The 19661-nt window shown below is 33.8% G+C and overlaps 4 protein-coding genes, 2 long non-coding RNA genes, 2 other non-coding genes and 5 pseudogenes across 14 annotated transcripts; 4 read left to right on the top strand and 9 right to left on the bottom strand.

Annotated features, from left to right (window-relative positions):
* Positions 1-521: 521 nt before the first annotated feature.
* On the bottom strand, positions 522-926 carry AT1G47460 (annotated as a pseudogene). The gene has a single exon.
* Positions 927-1605: 679 nt separating this feature from the next.
* Positions 1606-2184, top strand: AT1G47450 (prolamin-like protein (DUF784)). The gene has a single exon (NM_103637.2). The coding sequence runs from the start codon at positions 1627-1629 to the stop codon at positions 2134-2136; it is 510 nt and encodes a 169-aa protein (NP_175176.1). The 5' UTR covers positions 1606-1626; the 3' UTR covers positions 2137-2184.
* A 363-nt stretch (positions 2185-2547) lies between these two features.
* Positions 2548-3959, bottom strand: AT1G47440 (annotated as a pseudogene). The gene has a single exon.
* Positions 3960-4079: 120 nt separating this feature from the next.
* Positions 4080-5355, bottom strand: AT1G47435 (annotated as a pseudogene; the record flags this gene model as incomplete). The annotated part of the gene is made up of 1 exon: positions 4080-5355.
* A 1273-nt stretch (positions 5356-6628) lies between these two features.
* Positions 6629-7318, bottom strand: AT1G47430 (annotated as a pseudogene). Its single transcript has one exon.
* Positions 7319-7556: 238 nt separating this feature from the next.
* SDH5 (succinate dehydrogenase 5) lies at positions 7557-9302 on the top strand. Its single transcript, NM_103636.3, has 5 exons — positions 7557-7758; positions 7901-8005; positions 8113-8423; positions 8501-8686; positions 8990-9302. The coding sequence occupies exons 1-5, from the start codon at positions 7644-7646 to the stop codon at positions 9044-9046; spliced, it is 774 nt and encodes a 257-aa protein (NP_564506.1). The 5' UTR covers positions 7557-7643; the 3' UTR covers positions 9047-9302.
* AT1G47410 (uncharacterized protein) lies at positions 9147-10748 on the bottom strand. 2 transcript variants are annotated; one of them, NM_001198231.2, is made up of 3 exons: positions 10613-10748; positions 9856-10008; positions 9174-9734 (listed from the first exon to the last, which is right to left on the bottom strand). In NM_001198231.2, the coding sequence occupies exons 2-3, from the start codon at positions 10000-10002 to the stop codon at positions 9312-9314; spliced, it is 570 nt and encodes a 189-aa protein (NP_001185160.1). In that variant the 5' UTR covers positions 10003-10008; positions 10613-10748; the 3' UTR covers positions 9174-9311. The 2 variants fall into 2 exon arrangements, with proteins under 2 accessions (NP_175174.1, NP_001185160.1); NM_103635.3 differs by lacking the exon at positions 10613-10748 and having other exon boundaries at positions 9147-9734; positions 9856-10392.
* A 1045-nt stretch (positions 10749-11793) lies between these two features.
* Positions 11794-12446, top strand: AT1G07373. The gene has a single exon (NR_139237.1). It is a non-coding gene; the product is annotated as an other RNA (long non-coding RNA).
* A 449-nt stretch (positions 12447-12895) lies between these two features.
* Positions 12896-13305, top strand: AT1G09505. The gene has a single exon (NR_143496.1). It is a non-coding gene; the product is annotated as an uncharacterized misc_RNA (transcript).
* Positions 13306-14038: 733 nt separating this feature from the next.
* AT1G47405 lies at positions 14039-15141 on the bottom strand (annotated as a pseudogene; the record flags this gene model as incomplete). Its single annotated transcript has 1 exon — positions 14039-15141.
* Positions 15142-15319: 178 nt separating this feature from the next.
* Positions 15320-15831, bottom strand: AT1G07367. The gene is given in 2 exon segments (NR_139236.1): positions 15320-15570; positions 15578-15831. It is a non-coding gene; the product is annotated as an other RNA (long non-coding RNA).
* Positions 15832-17811: 1980 nt separating this feature from the next.
* On the bottom strand, positions 17812-18025 carry MIR5664. Its single transcript, NR_139235.1, has one exon. It is a non-coding gene; the product is annotated as a microRNA ath-MIR5664 precursor (primary transcript).
* Positions 18026-18334: 309 nt separating this feature from the next.
* AT1G47400 (uncharacterized protein) lies at positions 18335-19113 on the bottom strand. Its single transcript, NM_103634.3, has one exon. It carries the CDS (start codon positions 19000-19002, stop codon positions 18850-18852), a length of 153 nt encoding a protein of 50 aa, NP_175173.2. The 5' UTR covers positions 19003-19113; the 3' UTR covers positions 18335-18849.
* Between the last annotated feature and the right edge of the window lie 548 nt (positions 19114-19661).

Genomic DNA, 19661 nt, shown 5'->3' with positions numbered 1-19661 from the left:
TATACCCGCCTAAATAGGTGGGCCTTATCTAGTAGTATAATACAATGATCTATTCAGTAGAAAAAAAAGAGACAAACCCCTCTATTTATACAAGATTATGACGGTTTATCATGAAAAGTTAAACTTCCTATTCTTTAGGGCTTGGATCTTCTTATTTCCTGCATCTCCGAGATTCTCCTTTGTCTAAAAGGAAAACTTTTTTTTTCTCTGATTTAGGAAGTCGGCCAGGCGACCTCTTTACACCAGGTTGATCGGACGATCTCTTCTTTTTGGCCTATTAACAAGCTAAACCAGAGTACCCCGGTTTGACTGAATTCTCAGTTTAATTCTTAATTCTTCTGGTTTAAGCCGATATTGTCGGATGTGCTAATTCTTGCATCAACAATTAGTCTTCCCCCATTTTCGGAAATTTCCGAATTAAGGAAGTGAATATTGGCTTATACATTAGGAAGATGCGAATTAATTATAATATAATTGCGTGTCGTTCCACATTCTCGGACGCATCAGGCTGCTTTTGAAACCTGATATCGCTGGAGATTTCACTGTCCTCGTCAGATTCTTTGACCGAACTAGAGTACCATAATGATCAAGAAGGACAAGGTCAGCGTAAGAGATCTTTAATGTTCCAATGGATTTGGAAAGAGGATTGTCTCTATTGGCAACCCATACATAAGTTCTCTCAGAGATTGACTTGTAGCAAATCCCATGATACCAACGATCACCATTTAGAGAGCTTGCTGTAGTTTTGAAGAAACCTAGCTCGAAGACGTTACCGTGAGACACAATGGTTCGGTTGCTTGAGATTGTTAGAGTTTTTGTAGATGACAAAGTATTGATCGAGAACACATAAAAAATAGAGCTAATAAGACAACGAAGAAGAAAAAGAATGTGTACGAATGGTAATAGTTTGGTGTTACGCCTCTCATCTTCATAATTTGGAGAAGTTGTAGACAGATTATAGATGATGGACTCTGTGTGTGTCGTTCTGTTTTTCAAACACCTAGACTTTATTTTTTCAAAAAAGAAACACAGTTCATTAAAAACAACCATTCTCTCGGCCCTTGATTTTGTTTCTCATAAAAAAAACCAATTCGTTTTTAATTGTATTAAAATTTAAAAGGTAGCCTTTTTATTTTTTATTTTTTATTTTTTATAATTAATTATTTTAAAACTAACCGAGCCGATTCAACCAAATTTATCCTAATTTAACTAAATTTTAACCAGAAAACTAAAAAGTTCGGTTAATTTCGATAACAAAATAAAAGAAGCAAAAAAGTGTAATAATTTCGATAATTGTGTTGTGTCTACTATATTACTTTGATTTGTAATCATTTGAAGAAAAAATGGAGTGTTGTTATCTTTAAGTTTGCCCAAAATCTATAGTAATGTTTGATCCAAGACAAAGTTTAAAGTTACAACTTGTAAAAATAGCATAGTGTCTAATGTAAACGTATCTTAAACATAATTATTAAATGTTGAAGTTAGTAACATACAAATATTAATGAATAAATGTTTAATCAATTAAATACCCTTTAGTGATTGTCCTATAAAATCTCTTGTTTCTTGTTTCATGTCATCAATCTTACATCTAAAACTAAAAGTATTCTTACATCAAAAAAAACAAAGATGACAAAGACTCTTCTCATGGTTACGCTCGTGTCTATAGTAATGTTTTACATGGCTCGTCCAATTTTCTCCCAAGAAATTGATCCATATTCGCTAGAGGTGCTAGAAGATGTGGCCTTATCTTCATCTTCAAAGTTTAATATTTACGTTGAAGCTCCCGATGAAGCTCTATTCGAAGAAGCTGATTCACCCGCAATAGAATATGACAAGGACCGGTACAAAATACCCGATTTTATTGCGGCTTGCGCTATGAAGCAAAGCTGGATATGCTTAAATGTGGTTTTCGAAAACATGAAAGATGAGATGATGCCAATTATAAATGAATGTTGTCGTGAAATATTGAAAATGGGCAAAGATTGCCATTTCAGATTGGTTGAAGGCTGGTCCGCCATGTATGTGTATGGTAATAGTATTGCATCTAAAGACATTCCATATAGCAAACAATCATGGAACGAATGTGTCCGTAGAGTAGGGAGCAAGTTTGGTGCTCCGGTCTCTTTTGAACAGTAAACTAATATATTTGTGTGTTGATGTGTCTATGGATTTTTTTAATTTGATTATTACCATTATAAAACAACAACTACTATTAAATTGGTAAGCAAGAAGCCTAACCGTTACAATATTTTACGTTTTTATTCATCATTTGAATTAATCCATCCAGCATAAACTAAAAACGCATATGCAAACTAAAAAATTTCAAATATAACATGATTTCGCAGGGGTGGTAAAATGTTCCGAATTCAACATTCATTTTCGATATAATCGGATAGAAAATTTAAATTATATATATAGACTTTCAAAGTTGGTTTTCAAAATATTTCTAATTTTGTATTATTATTCTTAAATATTGTTTAGTGGATATGGATATCTATAAAGCACGGATCATATAAATTTCCGATTTTCTAAAATATATCAAGATATCCAGTTTTCATATCTAATAATAAAGGCCTTTTTTGACATATATATCTGGACCTCCGTCGACATAATTTCTCATATCCATGAGCTCTCAGTCCAAATCACACAACCGACCCACCATTTCGGATATCCTTATTCGCAAACCCGGTAGAGTTACAATCCTTAGAACACCTCTCCTTACATTCATTCAACCCAATTGTCTTATCCACAATTGTTGTGCTTGTCTCCGGCAGCCTCATCATCTTCATCAGAATAAAAACCCCATCTCCGTGGTAGTTGTCATGTCGCAATAACTGTCACGACCACATATTTGGTACAAATCGCATTTCGCGGTCGGTAAAACGCAAAACAAGTTCCATTCCGATGATGTTGTATCCCATCTGGATATCTCTAATATATAATCCTTCGGGAGTCAGTGTTAATCTCACGTAGTGCGTGCTATGGTCGGTAACTTTGAAATTGTAAGCAACTTCCTCTCTATTGTCTATGAAGTTGTTAACAACGTCAGAGTAGCTCCTGTTTTGCATCGTCGGTATGCCACTAAACCCAACTCCATTCCATGGACCGGATTGGTACAATAGAAACTCTTTCTTGTAAAGATAAAACTCATGTAGCCTTGAGTTCCGAGTTTGAACGAGAAGCCTCCGCTTAAGGGAGTCTCCAAAAACTGAGGAAAGTCTCGTATCCTGTTTTGAGATCCCGACCAATCTTCATCTCTGGGAGTAATGTGTCCACCGGATAATCAAAGCTTTGCCACAAGAATCGGTTTTGATAGTTGATTTTGGAGTCTCGAAGCACGAAGTTGCCGTTATCGAGCAGCTCTGCCACCACTGGAGATTTTACCGTTCTCGTCAGATTCTTTGACCAAACAGGAGTACGAGAATGATCTTAGCGTAAGAGATCTTTAATGTTCCAATGGATTTGGAAAGAGGATTGTCTCTGTTGGCAACCCATCCATAAGTTCTCTCAGAGATTGACTTGTACCAAATCCCAAGATACCAACCATATCCATTTCGAGAGCTTGCTGTGGTTTTGAAGAAACCTAGCTAGAAGACGTTACCGGGAGACACAATAGTTCGGTTGCTTGAGATTGTCAGAGTTTCTGTACATGACAAAGTATTGATAGGGAGAAACAATTGATTGTCGCCCCCAAAATTTTGGGAATTTTTTCTTTACAAAAAAGCCCCCAATTTTTTTTTTCCCTTTTAGAAATTTTTTAGGCCCCCCAAATTTTAGGGCTGACAGTGAGTATTGTTCGAGAACACATAAAGAAACAGAGCTAATAAGACATCGACGAAGAAGAAGAAAGTGTAAGAACGGTAATAGTTTGGTGTTACGCCTCTCATCTTCACGATTTTCTTTCTTTTTTTGGTAGGCGTACGACTCTCTTTCTTATGCTTTTCTTTGTTTCTTAAAACCTATATTTATAGATTTCTTCACATGTTTTTTTTCTTTTGAATTTAATATTAAATTATATTCAAGAAAAAATAAACATGTTTACATCAAAGTGCATACTGTTTTTAATTTAAATCATGATAGGAAGAACTCATAGATTAAAACTGTTGTCATGATTGAAACCAAAATTGTATGCCTCCTGCGTACTTTGAGTCCCCTCCACTCTGAATGGTGCTTAGCCTGCTGCGAATGTTTTTGTCGATCATTTTTACAAGTCTCATAATTGTTGAGTGATCTTCACTGTGTTTCCTGTTATTTCGCTCTCTCCAAATAGAGTGAATGGCATTCTGAAAAATGTACCGAAGGATGAGACACTTTGTTTTGCCAAGATCATTTCCTTGTATCAACTTGAGGATGTCTCTCCAGCTAGCTGTGAAGTCGGTGGTGAGAATCCCCTTTGCTAGTTCCCGCCACACCTGAAAAGAAAAGGGACATAAGAAGAACAGATGTTCCCAAGTCTCCATAGGATCTTGGCAAAAGATGCAACTTGAATCAGCTTGTCTATTCCACTTGAGCATCCGAGCTCCGGTTGTTACTCTGTTTTTTGCGACTAACCAAGTGATGAAGGAGTATTTTGGAGTCAAGTAGGGGAACCAGATTCCTTTGTAATCCTCCATCAATGGCCTAGTGTTACGTATCTGCATCCACGTTTCTTTCGAATTAAAAACGTTTCGGTGATGGTCATTTCTCCCTTTCCATAGCCCGATATCAGTCTCATCATTTTGTTGTGCAGGTTTCTGGCTTTTGATAGCGTTTTCAACCGTATTTAAGAGGTCCTGCCTATGTTTCTTTCTTCGATTCATGGACATTACCTCCCCCACAGTTGCAGTAACTCAGATTCCCAAGTCAATACATCCTCTTATCCCAAGTTTTTCATATAGACAGCCTATATTACTCCATTCATCAAACCAAAATGAGGTCGTTTCTCCATTTTTGACCTCTACTCTATAGAACTGTTGTGCTATCCCTCTATATTCCATATCCAAGAACCGCAAGTTGTAGTGTCTTTTACTGCCGAGAAGGAGCCTTTTCTTATGAAATATTTCTTTACCCATTCAACCCACAAAGATCCTTTAGCCGACAGTATACGCCATATCAACTTTAATACACTTACTTTGTTTGCTTCTTCAATCGACCGCAGCCCTAGTCCACCTTCATTCTTTGGTGTGCAGACCTCAGTCCATGCCACTTTTACCTTTCAAGGGTTCATCGATGGTCTTGACCACAGAGAACTTGAACACAGTTTATCTATTTCTTGAAAGCATGCTTTGGGCAGCCGGAAAGCAGCTATCCAAAAATTTGTAAGACTGAAGATCAACAAAAATTTCTTCACATGTTGATTTTCAAATTTGGAAAACTCTATACAATTGTTTCTAGCAGACAAGATAAATGTAAATTTTCCACGTTCTATGACTTTTCAGTACCTCATTGATTCACTTCAACAGACTACTGTCATCATTAGTCGATAACGTCACCATGTGAAATTAATTTGCTCGTGCAACATAACATATGTTGTTCAACAAGTATATTTATTCATCCATGATCCTCGTCCCAAGAAAGTCATGCTATGGCACTTGTAAATGCATCCAACGTTACGTTCGATGTATTTTAATCTCCTCGATCATGGCCGTGCTATCTTTTTTTATTATTTGTTTTGGCCATGCAAAAATATTGCTACTTCATTTTTGTAATTTTATCACATATATAAATGTTTGAACTATGAAATTCTATTAATTTATAAAAGTATTAATTTATCGATAAATTAATAATTATTAATTTGTAGAGATTTTAGACTAATTTTGTAATTTAAAAAAAAATATTATGTCTGAATTTTTTCTTCTTCTTTATAATCATTATATTTTTAACTTTACGATGGTAACGTTAAACCTCAAATAATAATAAATTATTAACTTTAGAAAATAAAAAAAAGAACGTTTTCGATGTAGTAAAAAGATATTAAATAAACTTTACCAAGAATTAATATAAATAAAAATAAAAATATTAGCAAATTCATATTTCACTATTTTTCTTCCGTATAACATATATATATTTAAAAAAACTTTTACAATTATTAATTTATGATATTAATGAGACCATATATTTACATAAAATTTTCAAAAATTTATTATTTAATTAATATATCGATTTGTGTTATTTTTTACATTGATCTTAACTCTTATACGATAATCTGAAAACAATTTAGGCTCTTATTGGTAACACACATAATGCAGAAAATTTGCCAATAAAAAAAATCTGCATAATTGTATTAGAAAACGCAAAAACGTAAGATTTGTATTTTTGTTTTAAGTAAAAATTCATTATGCCAAAAAGTGTGTATATAATTATTTATTTGCATAATATAATCTTATTATTCTATGCATACAAATATTAGCAATTGTAAAAAAAAAAGTATCATAGTTTACACAAAATTATATCATTAGTAATACAAAAAAACATTTTCATAACTTTTTAATAAATTTTAATTATCTTACATTTTTAGTATCGAAAATTACTCAAATATACTAATTTGTTTTAAACATTATTTTTTATTAAGTTTATATATATATATATATATCTACATATATATTGTTAATATAATATTTTTTTTTTAACAACTTCAACTTTATTAAATTGTATAAGGTTGATACAAATAAGAAAGTAAGAAACGAGGAGGGACAATAAAGAACTGATACAGAGTAGTAGTAGACAGAACGTATTGAGCCATCTTATCTGCAGCACTATTTCGTTCACGATTGACATGGAGTAGAGATACGTTGGATAGTTTGGCCATCCAATGACGAATATCGTAAAGAAGAGCCCCTATCAGAGAATGATCATCACCATTATTGATAGTTGCTATAAGTTCTTGGTTGTCTCCATCAAAACAAACATTTTTTATTCCACAAGCCCAAACTACTTGAAGGACATGTAACAACCCGGTAGCTTCCGCCTGTAAAGGTGAATTAGTCGATGGTAGTTTTCAACAGCCTGTAATTAAAACCTTTCCTTCATCGTCCCTTATCAACCATCCCGTATTTGTAAAGGATCGTCCCAGCATAAAGCCACTGTCAAAATTACACTTCACCCATCCTCTTGGTGGTGGTCGCCATTGAGAACCTCTGTCATGAACCGTATTCTTGTTTGTTTGACTACCTCTTGTGCCTTCAGTATAACTGTTTGCTTCCAGCCATTCATTTGCCTCGTGTCGTCCTATGTGTTCTTCGGTTTGTGGCAGTCTCATGATCTTCTTGAAATATTTATTTGTCATTTTGCAAAATATATCCAATTAATATATTTTAAAATTAGTTTCATTCGACGATTTTTTAGTTTGCAAATTTTCATTCTGCGAAATTTTTATTCTACAATTTATGTCATTATGCTATTATGCAATTTTAGCAATCGGAACCTTAAGGAAAAAAACCGACAAGCGAACCGTTCTGTATGTATTTCGGTTATTTTCAGCCAGCCCTATTTATTTGGTTAAGCTTAGATTAAAAAGTTTCGGTTTGGTTCAATTTGATATGGTTTGGAGGTCAACAACAAAATCAACGAACTGAATAAAGCGATCGCGTTGGTTCTCTTCTTCAAAACAAGCTCTCTCTGTCCCTCTCTGTCTCTCTCTTTGGGTAATCGGAAAAATCAGAAAAATGGGAACCCTAGGACGAGCGATTCACACTGTGGGTAATCGGATTCGTGGAACTGCCCAAGCCCAAGCTCGCGTTGGTTCTCTTCTTCAAGGAAGCCACCACATCGAGAAACATCGTAAGCTTCCACTTGCTTCGCTCTATTGAACCCTAGATCCAATTCTGTATCTCTCATTTGTATCAATAATTTCCTTTTGATTCGAGAAATTTGTAGTTTAGATTGAAAACTTTGATTTGAGAAATTTGTGGTTTGTTTTCAGTGTCGAGGCATCGGACGTTGATTACTGTGGCTCCGAACGCTTCTGTGATTGGTGATGTTCAGATCAATAAAGGCTCGTTCATTTCGTATGCAAGTGTTTCTCGTGGTGAGCCTCCTGATTTCTTTACGAATGCATTTTGTAGATACATTGATTAGGTGTTTTGAGAGGTCTATTTGTGCGTGCACTTCGTATTTGACTGTAAAAATACGCAGATTTGCAGTATCCTCGTGCAATGGGAATGGGACAGGTCCGGAGATTTAGCGAAGATGTTTCTCACATGCCTGAAATGGAAGACTCTGATGTTCTGAATGCATTCAAAGACTTGATGGCTGCAGATTGGGCTGAGCTTCCTTCTGCTGTTGTTAAAGATGCTAAAACCGCGATATCGAAAAACACAGATGACAAGGCAGGGCAAGAGGCTTTGAAAAATGTGTTCCGAGCAGCTGAAGCTGTAGAGGAATTTGGTGGGATTCTCACTTCGATTAAGATGGAAATCGATGATAGCATTGGAATGAGTGGGGAGGTTTGTTTGTTTGTTTCCTTCACTAAACCATTTTCTTGATTTCTGGTTGTTTGATGTTTTAGTTGTATTGTGTGCAGGGTGTGAAGCCTTTACCAAATGATATAACCGATGCGCTGCGTACTGCTTATCAGAGGTATGCTGAGTATCTAGACTCCTTTGAACCTGAAGAAGTCTACTTGAAGAAGAAGGTTGAGATGGAGTTGGGGACTAAGATGATCCACTTGAAGATGAGATGCAGCGGGCTTGGTTCTGAATGGGGAAAGGTAATCAAATCTGATCTATACTCTCAAAACACGTACTCTGTTGATTTGCATCTTTGACAGCATCATATAAGCTAGAATAAGCCTGATTAAAGTATGAGTTTGCATAATTATTTACGATTTCAACTTGTCCTCCAAAGTCTCACTCGTACTATATGTGATCTTTTTTTCTCAACCTTATGCATCTTTTAGGCTAGCTATCCGAATGAAATCATATAGAATTTGGCAGAAACTAGTGTTTTCATTTAGACGAAACCACTGAACCAGTAGTTGTCTTGCTAACGCTTTGTTTTAATATTTTTGTAGGTTACTGTTCTTGGAACCTCAGGACTCTCGGGATCTTACGTGGAGCAAAGGGCCTAAAACAAAAAGAGAAGATCTAGAATTACGTGCGAAGCTTGTTATGTTGTTATTGCGTTATTTTGTCTTAGCACATAATAAAGGTCAATCTGACCAAAAGACATATCAGGTGAGTCTGTTCATTGTTTCCTCCAAATGAAGCTTTAAAATTTAGAGCTTAACACCAATTGAAAAATAAACTCACATGAATTTGTGTTCATTTGTTACTGTTTCCTTTTATGAGAGATCTTTTGTTTATAATGATTCAATATTTTGAGCTACCTTTTTGTCAAACAAAAGGAACTGGAGTAACTCTTGTAGGCTTCCTCCAAGACCATGACTCTGCAGGTGACTTTGGAAGCGGTGGAAGCAACGCAGCTTTTCGTCCCAATCCAAATGGCCATCCTTGGCAATGACAGAACTCTTGAATCACTGATCCTTTCTTAATTTCATTAACGTAATGCATCTTCCATTGATTCTCCAGCTCTAAACCTTTCAAGCTTGAACTCCTTGAGAACTCAGTTTTCGCTGTCATGTATCCTTCTATGCTGATATCACTCATGCAACATTCCGAAAAACTGCTTCTTACCGAACAGAATTCGTTTTCGATGTCATATTCTTTTACGAATTTGTAAGTTAGCCCCTCCATTCCTGTCCTTCGCTTCTTCCTTAGTTTTTCCATCGCCCGACTTCTGATCTCGAAAACAACAACCTGAAATCAACAATCACAAAACGAAAGGTTGTGTAATTCGTGTAATTCGTGTTGTCGAAGAATAGTTATAGAAGAAAGCAAAAATGAAAAACAAAGGCAAATGAATGAGTTTTCTAGTTACTTCATGGTCGTAGTCAAAATCCCCGATAGGCTTGTTATCATCATCGGCTTCGTGATCAGAAAGTGTAACTTTTCTGCCTTTGCATCTGTAACAATAAGTGATAGCATCTCTCACCCCTGTGGCAACGTCGTCACCGCAAAATACCATTCTCAGCTGCAAATTTTATTTCTAAACTCAATGATTTGTAATAGAATACAAATGAGTGAAAGGTTGAAATCTCTAGATAATTTCTGAGTTTAGGATTTATAGACAAAACTGAGCTGCACAATGACAGTTTATCTAACATCACTTGTGTTCTTTTCAATGCACGCAACACCACTTTCGTTTTCATACCTTTCTACTGTTTATTATCTGATGAACAATTAAAGAAATATTACGACCATTGACCAAGATTAGATTCTGAAAGTACAAAATCATCCTAATTAGGCTTCCGGATATTAAGACAAATCAGGGTTAAGTAAATAGAAAACAACTTTACGAATTCATCTCAAAAAAGTTCTAAGTTGATTATGTTGAAAAAATATCATATCTTACTTGAAGCAAAATACATGAAAGTGATAGAGAAACTATAAGACATGGCACCAAACTAACGTTATCATGACACGCAAAGATAGTATAGATCTTCTTTTCTGTTTTACATTTTGTAATTTTTCTTACTCACCAATAAAATACGTGTAAAACAAAGAAATCGACCTTATCTTAACCTTCTTCAACATTTTGATATTGTGGTTATATTCAATAATTAAAAGAAACATACCTTCAGGATCTTTGTTTGTAATCTATATTCCTTCAAGAATTAGGACATTTTTACATCCTCGAGAAGCTAACTGTACTTTAGCAAAATATATAACAGAAGCTTAGTGTATGTTTATCAATGGTTTTTCTTCTGAAATGTCTTTGGATTCTGTATAGATCTATTGTTTTTCTTTTGACATCATATATATCTTATTTTTAGGAAAGCTCTAAATCTATGACCACCATTATTTCATTCACATGCTCCCACAAAGTCATAATTACACCAAGAACCCAACTCCTTTTTGGCCGTGCCTTACTTTTATCCCAAAATTTGATTTATTTGCTTTAATTTCCACATTATTAAATTTACAACGACCATCTATATATAATCATACCATTGCCTTCTCGATTTGTAATTGACTGGGCCATTTCTTTTAGTAATTTGGTGTTGTTGAATCAAAACATACCATATTGCTGTTACAATATTTCTCTATCATAGGCCCAAGCTAATTGAGTAAATCTTATTGTATAAAACTTGATTCATCTAATTAAACTACGTGAATATTATTAGTACGTCTTTTCATACTTTTTTGACTTTTGAGTTTATTACAATCCTGAATTTAGATCATTATAGTAAGTTATACTATATATATACTTAGTGTACAATATAACATTCCAATCTATGTTAATGTTAGATAGATATTTTGAATTTTGATTTATCTTCAATTATTGTGATGGTTAGAAGATGAACTCTAAAATTTACATATATAGAAAAAAAATTGCATAACTCTTATCACTGCAGTAAAAAGATTTTTTTTTATTTTTTTTTGGCAAAGTAAAAAGAATTATTTATGTTCATCACTCGCATATAACTAATGAAAAGATATTGTAAAGAGAAGATTTTAAAGAATTTTGGCACAACAAAAAAACTGATAATCAATACGTGTGAAACCTAAACAAGTGTGACAAGCATAATATGTTAATTTATATATTTGTATCAATTGTGCATTTAAAATTAAATAATATTGTAATTCGATTTATCAAAATATTTTTTTAATTTTAATATTATATTTTAAAATTTTAAAGAAGGATTTTGTTTTTTGTTTTTTTTTGGCAAAACGAAGTTTTGGTTTCTAGAAGACTCCTTAAATGGTATCATGATACTTTAACTACCATGATCATCACAATTTACAGGCTATATGTAATGATACTGCACTATTTTCGTTTATTTTTTCATTAAAATAAATAAAGTGAAATCAAGTGAGCTTGAGAGAATAAAATGCTCGACGATTTATAGTGAAAGTGTTAAGTAGACAAAACATAAAGGAAGCCCTAGGGCCGTTAAATAATTAATATACGAAGTACAAAATCATGGTTGGTTCACTACGCTTTAGCCTAATAGAGATAAAATTCATTCATGCTGCTGGAGCGTAATCATAGATAACGTCATCATCGTTGTCACCGTTTTCGACAAATGCAGTTTGAGCATACTCAAATACTTGATCATTGTTAGCGATGTTGACTCCAATGCATGTTTCGTAGACATTCTCATGTACGTAGAGAACAAGTTCGGAGACAGAAACCATTTTTTTTTTTTTTGGAAACGAAATGCTTATCAAGCGTCGAAGAGAAAATGCAAAACAAAAAAGATTGATTTGAGTTTGATGAGAAAACAAGAGATCATTGGACTCTTTATAGGTGAAACAAAAGTGGATGTATGTTTGGACTCGTTTCCGTCTTCTACTGACCTCAATAAGGAGTGTGACATGCTGGTATAAATTGTGGAATAGCACAATAAAAATTACGAATCCCACTACACTCTTTGACACATGGGATTTATTCTGACACGTCCGCCCACACATATTGGTTTACACTTGTTGTTTGGCTACTTTAAAAGAAGGAAAGTTATAAAAGTTAAAGCTTTTTATCTCATGAGAATATTATTTGTTGTGGCAACATAATGTCGTTTGTCGCCGAAGTATTTGTGGTCTAGTAGTAGGGGAAGCTTTAGTGAGGGATGAAACTTCCATATTCGAGTTCAATCTTGATCCAATTGGTTTCTTCCATAAACTAATGTTATTTTTTATAGTGTAATTAATTGAATAAGTGCTGCTAGCTTTACATGTGTTGGTATAAAAGAAGTATTTTGTGCCAAGCACACTTGTTTCTAAGCATATCACACACTTTACTGAGGTTGACCAGAGACACAATGAGTCCAAAAAATTTCTAACCTTTGTGAGTTTTGTTGCATATATAAATATCCCAGCGATATCTCATATTCCTTCACCAACCTCATAAACCTCTTTCTGTTTCCTATTTGCTTTATTTAGTATTTTGTTTTCTTCATTAACCAAAAAAAATATGTTTTCTATTTACAAGTTTGTTCTGTGCAAATGGGACCAAGTTGGTGAAACATTCATCCGAGGAGATGTTACTTACAATAATGGAGAATTTGAATACCCTCAGGTTGCATATGTGGAAAACGGCGACGATGATGACGACATTATCTAAGATTATGCTCCAGCGGCATGAGTGGATTTGTTACTTTCAGTTTTTGACCAAAGAGTAGAAAACTCGGTTCTTATATACGAATTTGTTGCTTAGGGCCTTTTATGTACTTGTTGAGATTATTCTCACTGGAAATAGTTGGACACTTGGTTTTCTCATCAACCTCTCTTTTATCATTCTTATAACTTTCGATACAAATATGCAAGAGCTCAAGAAACCATTAACGAGTTCATAATTGTGATATTTGTTAACTAGTCTTCGTCTAACAATGAATGTTTTTTTTTTGGATTTGAATGTAAAAAGTAAAAACGTTTAAGAGTTACGAGAATGTAGATCCTATAACATTGGTCCTGGCCGTGACAAAAAAAAATATAAAAAATATGGAAGCAAATAACAATTGGTCTATAGATGTTAGCAAAATTAGTGACGCTTTTGAAATCAATGAAGCGATAAATTGATTTTGAGAAATCACTTAAATGATACCTTAAAGAAGAATATACATGCTGCTAAACAGCGATTACCGATTCATTTATAGCCAAGTGAATATAAGCCTTTTCACCGGTGGGCTGAGAAAACTAAGCCGTCAATGGCGTAGAACAATAAGTGTTCTTTAAAATTTAGTATGGATAGAAGTAGAGATTTTTATTTATCTTCATGATACACTTCGTTTTCATGTTTTAATTTCATTAAAACAATTTGATCTGCCACTTTGTATATATCTATATGTATAACGAATAAATAATCACTGCTTTGATTATAATTTTTAGTTTTTCAGTTTTTAAACGACCAACCCAAAGTTAAGTAGTTTAGTTTTTCACCTACCATGTTTGTTTCAATGATCCTAAATGTTTTTACGTAATCTTCTGATGGATCAAAACTTCTACAAAATTCAAGTTATTTTTTTTTGAATTTAATGTTAAATTAGATTCAAAAAGTAAACAAACATTTGTACATCAAGTGCAACTTATACTTAGAGAGTAGAAAGAAAAGTTATAAAGAGATTTGAAAGCTTAAGATCTTGATTGAAACCATAATTGGAGAGCCTTCTCATATCGATAGTCTCCACTTGCGGTGATGGTTGATATTTGATTTCTTATTTGCTTGTCAAGCCATCGGATTAATTGAGCTGCTGTATTTGGACGTTCCCCATGTCTTCTACCATTTCTCTCATGCCATATGGTGTGAATGGCTGCTTGGAAGATATAACGTGCTAGAAAACTCTTTTACTGTCCCGCCAAGAAGTACTGAGAGAGGTTACTAAAGAGGACCAACTTGTTGAGAACTTCGCCTGATAGATATTGTTTGCTAGATTGCTCCAAATTTCTGCAGAGTAGCAGCAGGAGAAAAGAAGATGGTTCCGTGTTTCCATAGTGTTGTTACAGAGAACACAAGTTGATGACAGTCCCATGTTCCATTTGAGCATCCTATCGCCGGTAGTGAGTCTGTTTTGCACCGCTAGCCATGTGCAGAAAGAATACTTCGGTGTGGCATGAGCGAACCAAATTCCCGTGTGCCACGTAACCGTAGCTGAAGTTGTGCGAAGCTGGTTCCATGTGTCTCTCGTGGAAAATTTTGGCCTGAACTCATCGTTTCGTCCTCTCCAAAATTCAAGTTATTAACTGTCTATATCCTCGAGCTTTATTACAACCGATAAATTGCGAGAATTGGAAGGCAAGGAATATATAGATCCAAATCAAGAACAACTCACATCATCACTCGGGAAATCACATAAGTTTTAAGGACTCGCTCCTCACATTAAAAGATCCTCGATCAGCACAAGTACTGGACTTACGCTCATCTCACAACATGTTCACTTACATTCAGTTTTCACATGAGTAATTTTATTACACCAATTGAAATCATATTTTGTACGTTTTCCTTCATTGAAAACTATATATCAAGTTCTCACTTATTTTGGTAAACTAGTCATAAAGATCAAACTATCTTCTGTAAAGTTTTAACTTTGGCAGTGAAAAAATTAAATAACCAACATTTTTTTTGGAAGACAAAATGTACATGGATTATATGCTCGACATTTGTTTTCTTAGCAAAATTTATGTATGATTTTTAGGAATAACGAACCCAACGAATGGTAAGACATCATAAATTTTATTTTTCATAAGAATGTTAGCACATCACTGTTTTTATAAAAAAAAATTAGTAATGATCTCAATGCGCATAATAAAACGTTATTGCTTTGAAATTTTTCGTTCGATCGCTTCTATAACGTGAAACAAAGAGCTGTGTATAGAAGCAAATATTAAAGGATTTATAGTGAAAGACTGAAGGTATTAAATCAACTAACATAAAGAAACCCTAGGGCAAAAAATCATTAATATATAAAGGTACAAAATCATGTTTCATATGATCCATTCATGCTGCTGGAGCATAATCATAGATATCGTCATCATCGTTGTCACCGTCTTCTACATAAACAGATTGAGCATACACAAATGCTTGATCACTGATAACGACCTTACCTCTCATGCACGTACCACTAACATTGTCATCTATGCAGAGAACAAATTCAGAAACAGAAATCATAGTTCCTTTTTTGAAAAAAAATGGGAAAAGGAAATTATAAATTAAGTGATGTAAGAGAAAATACGAGACACAAAAGTTTGTTAAGAGAACGAGAGATCGATTGGCTATTTATATGTGGGAACAAAAGTTGATGAAAAGTTTAGACTCACTCCCGTCCTCTACTGACCTCAGCAAGGAGTGTGACCTGTTGATAGTAAATGTTGAATGGCACAATTTAAATTACGAACCACAATGAACTTTTTGACACCTAGGATTTGCTATATGACACGTCCACTATAAAATATATTAGTTTTACATTTCTTATTCGGGGAAATTTGTTTATGAAATATTATTTTTAAAAAAGAAAAGCAAGAGAAAAGTGTAGCTTTTTTTATCTCATGGGAATATTATTTGTAGTGGCGACATAATGGTGCATAAAGTTAATTTGTCTGTATTTTGTAAATATATTAGACTACCAACAAATCTTGCTGTTTTAACACATATATGCGTTTTTATTTGCCACGAGTATAGTGTAAACTCTTGTTATTCATTAATGTTCAGGAATCTTGATTATTTCGTTGACGTTTTGTCTTATTTATAGGAATCGAATGTTCTTTCCGACTATTACAAAAATATCGGACCAATTTAACAAAAAACAAGATTTATGTAGTGCATGATTTTATATACGTGGACTGTTTTTTTCCAGCAAACACTAAGGCTATTTCCTTTTCTTTTTTGCTAATCACTAAGGCCGTTTATATATATGGTGAAAATAGAGTGGTGCCATTATATTATGAACATGATAAAGGTCTTACGTTCACATTTATGTTTTGGCATATTTCCATTTCATTTTACTAGAAAACAACGCAAGAAAATTGAAAATAGATTGAGAGAATCACTTATTTAAGGATCTACAATGATGTTATAGCAGCCTGAGCCACAAATTATTATAAGAAAATACAAAATCACGTACGGTGTATGTATAATTGTATATTATCCAAACAAATTATCTATTCATATGATGGATGCACTCCTGCTGCTGGAGCATAATCATAGATATCGTCCTCATTTTGGTCACCTATTTCGGCATATGCAGCTTGACGGTACTTAATTTCTTTATCATAACTAGTTGTATCGCCCCCAACGCAAGATTCACTAATATGGTCATATATGCGGAAAACAAACTCCGATAAAGAAAACATTCTTTTTCTCTGGTCAATGAACCCAAAAAAAATGCTAAATTATGCAAATAGAAAACAAAGATTTTCGTTTGTTGAGACAATGAGAGATCATTGGAATCTTTATATATATATGCACCAAAAGAAAGTTAACAAAAATGTGAACTCAGTCTGCCTTCAGTGTACCCTCAGGTCAACCTCACTAAAGAGTGTGATGTGCTTAGAAACAAGTGTGTTTGGTACACATAACAAATTGATTTTTCTCAACACGTAGGATTTGCTAACGACACATTGGAAATCATGATGTGGTCCAGTTCATGTAAAGCAACATATAGCATTCATTAATAACAGAACATCAAAATCTTTATTTTTTCTAGACATCTTATGGAATAAAGCTTTACATGTAAAGCATCAAAAGACAAAATAAAACATTTAGGGTATACATATCGCTTTGGCTACAACGTGTCAATAAAATAGCCAGTCCCTGTTTAATTTCATATTGGAATAACCGAATGAGTAGTGATTATTGGAGGTAAAGTGAGACTTCTAGTATATATGTCTGCGAAAAAAGATCGTTATAAAGAATAATAGGTAACAATAGATGTTGCCCCAAAAAGAGAAAAAATGATGAAAAAATAATTTTATGGAAAACTTCATCAATTTCGTCATATTGTTTTTCAATTAATTGATTTCTTTTCTTTTTTTCATTTAGAGCACTTAACTTTGATCCTTTGACGAACTGATATCCTGTCTAAAATTTAAACGGCACCTAGTAAACCAATTGTGGTGTCTAGGATTAACGAAAATTTTATGGTGTTGTTTATATAATTAAAACGATATATGCGCTTCAAATGTATTTTAGGATTGAAGACAAAAAAAATCCGTAATTCAAAACCCTAATTCAAAACCTTAGAGTTCTTACAAAAGTAATTTTAATTTATGCGCTCTATCAAGAGATACGGTAACTCGAATCTTAAAGATGGACTGCGTTTTATTTGTTACGTAATAGCCAATGTCGTCTATGATATATATAGTCACTTTTATCGGTCTACAATAGGCAAATAAAACAGATGATTACTTTGTTCGTGGATAATCGTATTTTTTATTTATTACTTAAAGATGGTCTCAATAGCCATAAAAATAATTTGTCCGTGACCAAAGTAATTGCATGTTTTATTTGCCTATTGCAGACCGATAAAATTGACTATATTCATCATAGACGACAATAATGCATATAAGATAGCATACTAACTATTTATCTTCCGAAATTGATATGCATCCATTTACAGATGACGCAGCGTTAAAGCATTTATTTATGAGACTCATTACATTTATCTCAACTTTTTACCAATCAATATGAACGGTCAGTCAATTTGGTGTGACTCGTAACACTGACACCATTTTGTTTGCCTTCCGGGATATGCATGTGAATAAATTTTCTATATGTATTACGACATGGCTTATCATGTTAACCATCCGAAAAGCGCCTATGCGAGGAGGATGCGAGTTCAATTTACCACAACAAACAAATCCAACCAATTCAATAATGTAGTACTAGTCGTGCCAGTGTGGATAGAGCGAACGACAAATTGGTGTACCAAGCAAACCCATATGCTTTCTGGTATCTAAATACATGGGTCGCCTCCCTTTAGTCTTATTCATATTCTGAATTTTGTTCATACATGTGTGACTTCGCTTTAGTCTAAACCAATTTGTTCACACTTTAAATTCGACTTTTTCGATTGGAAAGTTTCATGTTGCGTAAATGAATAGTAAAAACCAGAAACACAAAAATCTATTAAAAGAAATATAATATCAAAAAAGTAAAAATTTTGGAAACTAGCAATATTATAAAGTTAAATTAACTTTCAAAATTAAGAGACAATATCAATCCACAAGTAAACATCTATGGAAACCATGTTTGTTCATCTATAAGAAGACTCACCAAACTATTTAGTACATACATGGCCTAGCTAGATATCTAAATTACCTTATCATCTCTGTCTTTTTGTTTCCTCCTAAATTACAATCATATACTAATAGGAAACAATCACGCAGCAGGAGCATAATCATAGCCACTGTCATCGTCATCACCACCATTCTCACTATATGCCACTCGAGAACTATCTACCACATCTTCAACATACACGGTGGAAGCATGGTCAAATCTCTTGATGGCCAAGTTTGCGACAAAAGACATCATTGATATTTTTTGTTGGATATGAATGAAAGTAGAGATATGAAAGCAATGAAGAGGTGTAAAGAGAAAGCCACAAGAAGTATGATGAGCTTCAAATGTTGATGTGAGTTTGGTGAATATAATAAGAGAGACTAATGAGGCTTTTATAGGTGGAAGCCAAAGATAGAACAAGTGGGGAACACACTCTGTGGTCAAGACTGCCTTGTGGAGTTTTCGAATTGCTCATGTTGCTGTGTGTTTGGCACAATAGTTATTGCATTTTTCCTCACACGTAGGATTTTAATATGACACATCAGACGTTAAGTGAGCTCATTGGTCCATTTATATTCCTTTCTAGTAACACATGTAAAGCATTTTCCTTTATCACTAATATTCTTCCCCAAGCTCAACAAAAATAAAATTAAGAAAGACTTTTGGAGCTTTATATAAGATTCTAGTGGCAACATTGGTCGCTTCTAAATAATGTGATTTTGGGAATTGATATCTCTCGTTATTTATTAACAATTAGTTGTACATGTACCTTGTGACCTAGCCTGTTCATAAATTATAGGTTTTGTCAAGTGCTAAATTACACAATATCGTATATATGATTCCATGTTATCGGAATACACTATTTTAAATATTGTACTTATTAATAAATTTTTTAGCAATGGAACTTAAAC

The sequence above is a fragment of the Arabidopsis thaliana genome, assembly GCF_000001735.4.
Source record: "Arabidopsis thaliana chromosome 1 sequence".
NCBI classification, from domain to species: Eukaryota; Viridiplantae; Streptophyta; class Magnoliopsida; order Brassicales; family Brassicaceae; genus Arabidopsis; species Arabidopsis thaliana.
Note: the sequence above shows the minus strand (reverse complement) of the source record. Positions and strands in the feature narration are given on the sequence as shown.

What these genes read in the sequence shown, in the direction of transcription:
- AT1G47450 (NM_103637.2), top strand. Translation starts at nt 1,627, where the DNA reads ATGACAAAGACTCTTCTCATGGTTACGCTCGTGTCTATAGTAATGTTT.
- SDH5 (NM_103636.3), top strand. Translation starts at nt 7,644, where the DNA reads ATGGGAACCCTAGGACGAGCGATTCACACTGTGGGTAATCGGATTCGT. An exon ending in CCACCACATCGAGAAACATC is followed by an intron (nt 7,759 to 7,900) that starts GTAAGCTTCCAC and finishes GTTTGTTTTCAG; the next exon opens with TGTCGAGGCATCGGACGTTG. An exon ending in GCATTGGAATGAGTGGGGAG is followed by an intron (nt 8,424 to 8,500) that starts GTTTGTTTGTTT and finishes TATTGTGTGCAG; the next exon opens with GGTGTGAAGCCTTTACCAAA.
- AT1G47400 (NM_103634.3), bottom strand. Translation starts at nt 19,002, where the DNA reads ATGATGTCTTTTGTCGCAAACTTGGCCATCAAGAGATTTGACCATGCT.
- AT1G47410 (NM_001198231.2), bottom strand. Translation starts at nt 10,002, where the DNA reads ATGGTATTTTGCGGTGACGACGTTGCCACAGGGGTGAGAGATGCTATC. An exon ending in ATTTTGACTACGACCATGAA is followed by an intron (nt 9,735 to 9,855) that starts GTAACTAGAAAA and finishes TGTTGATTTCAG; the next exon opens with GTTGTTGTTTTCGAGATCAG.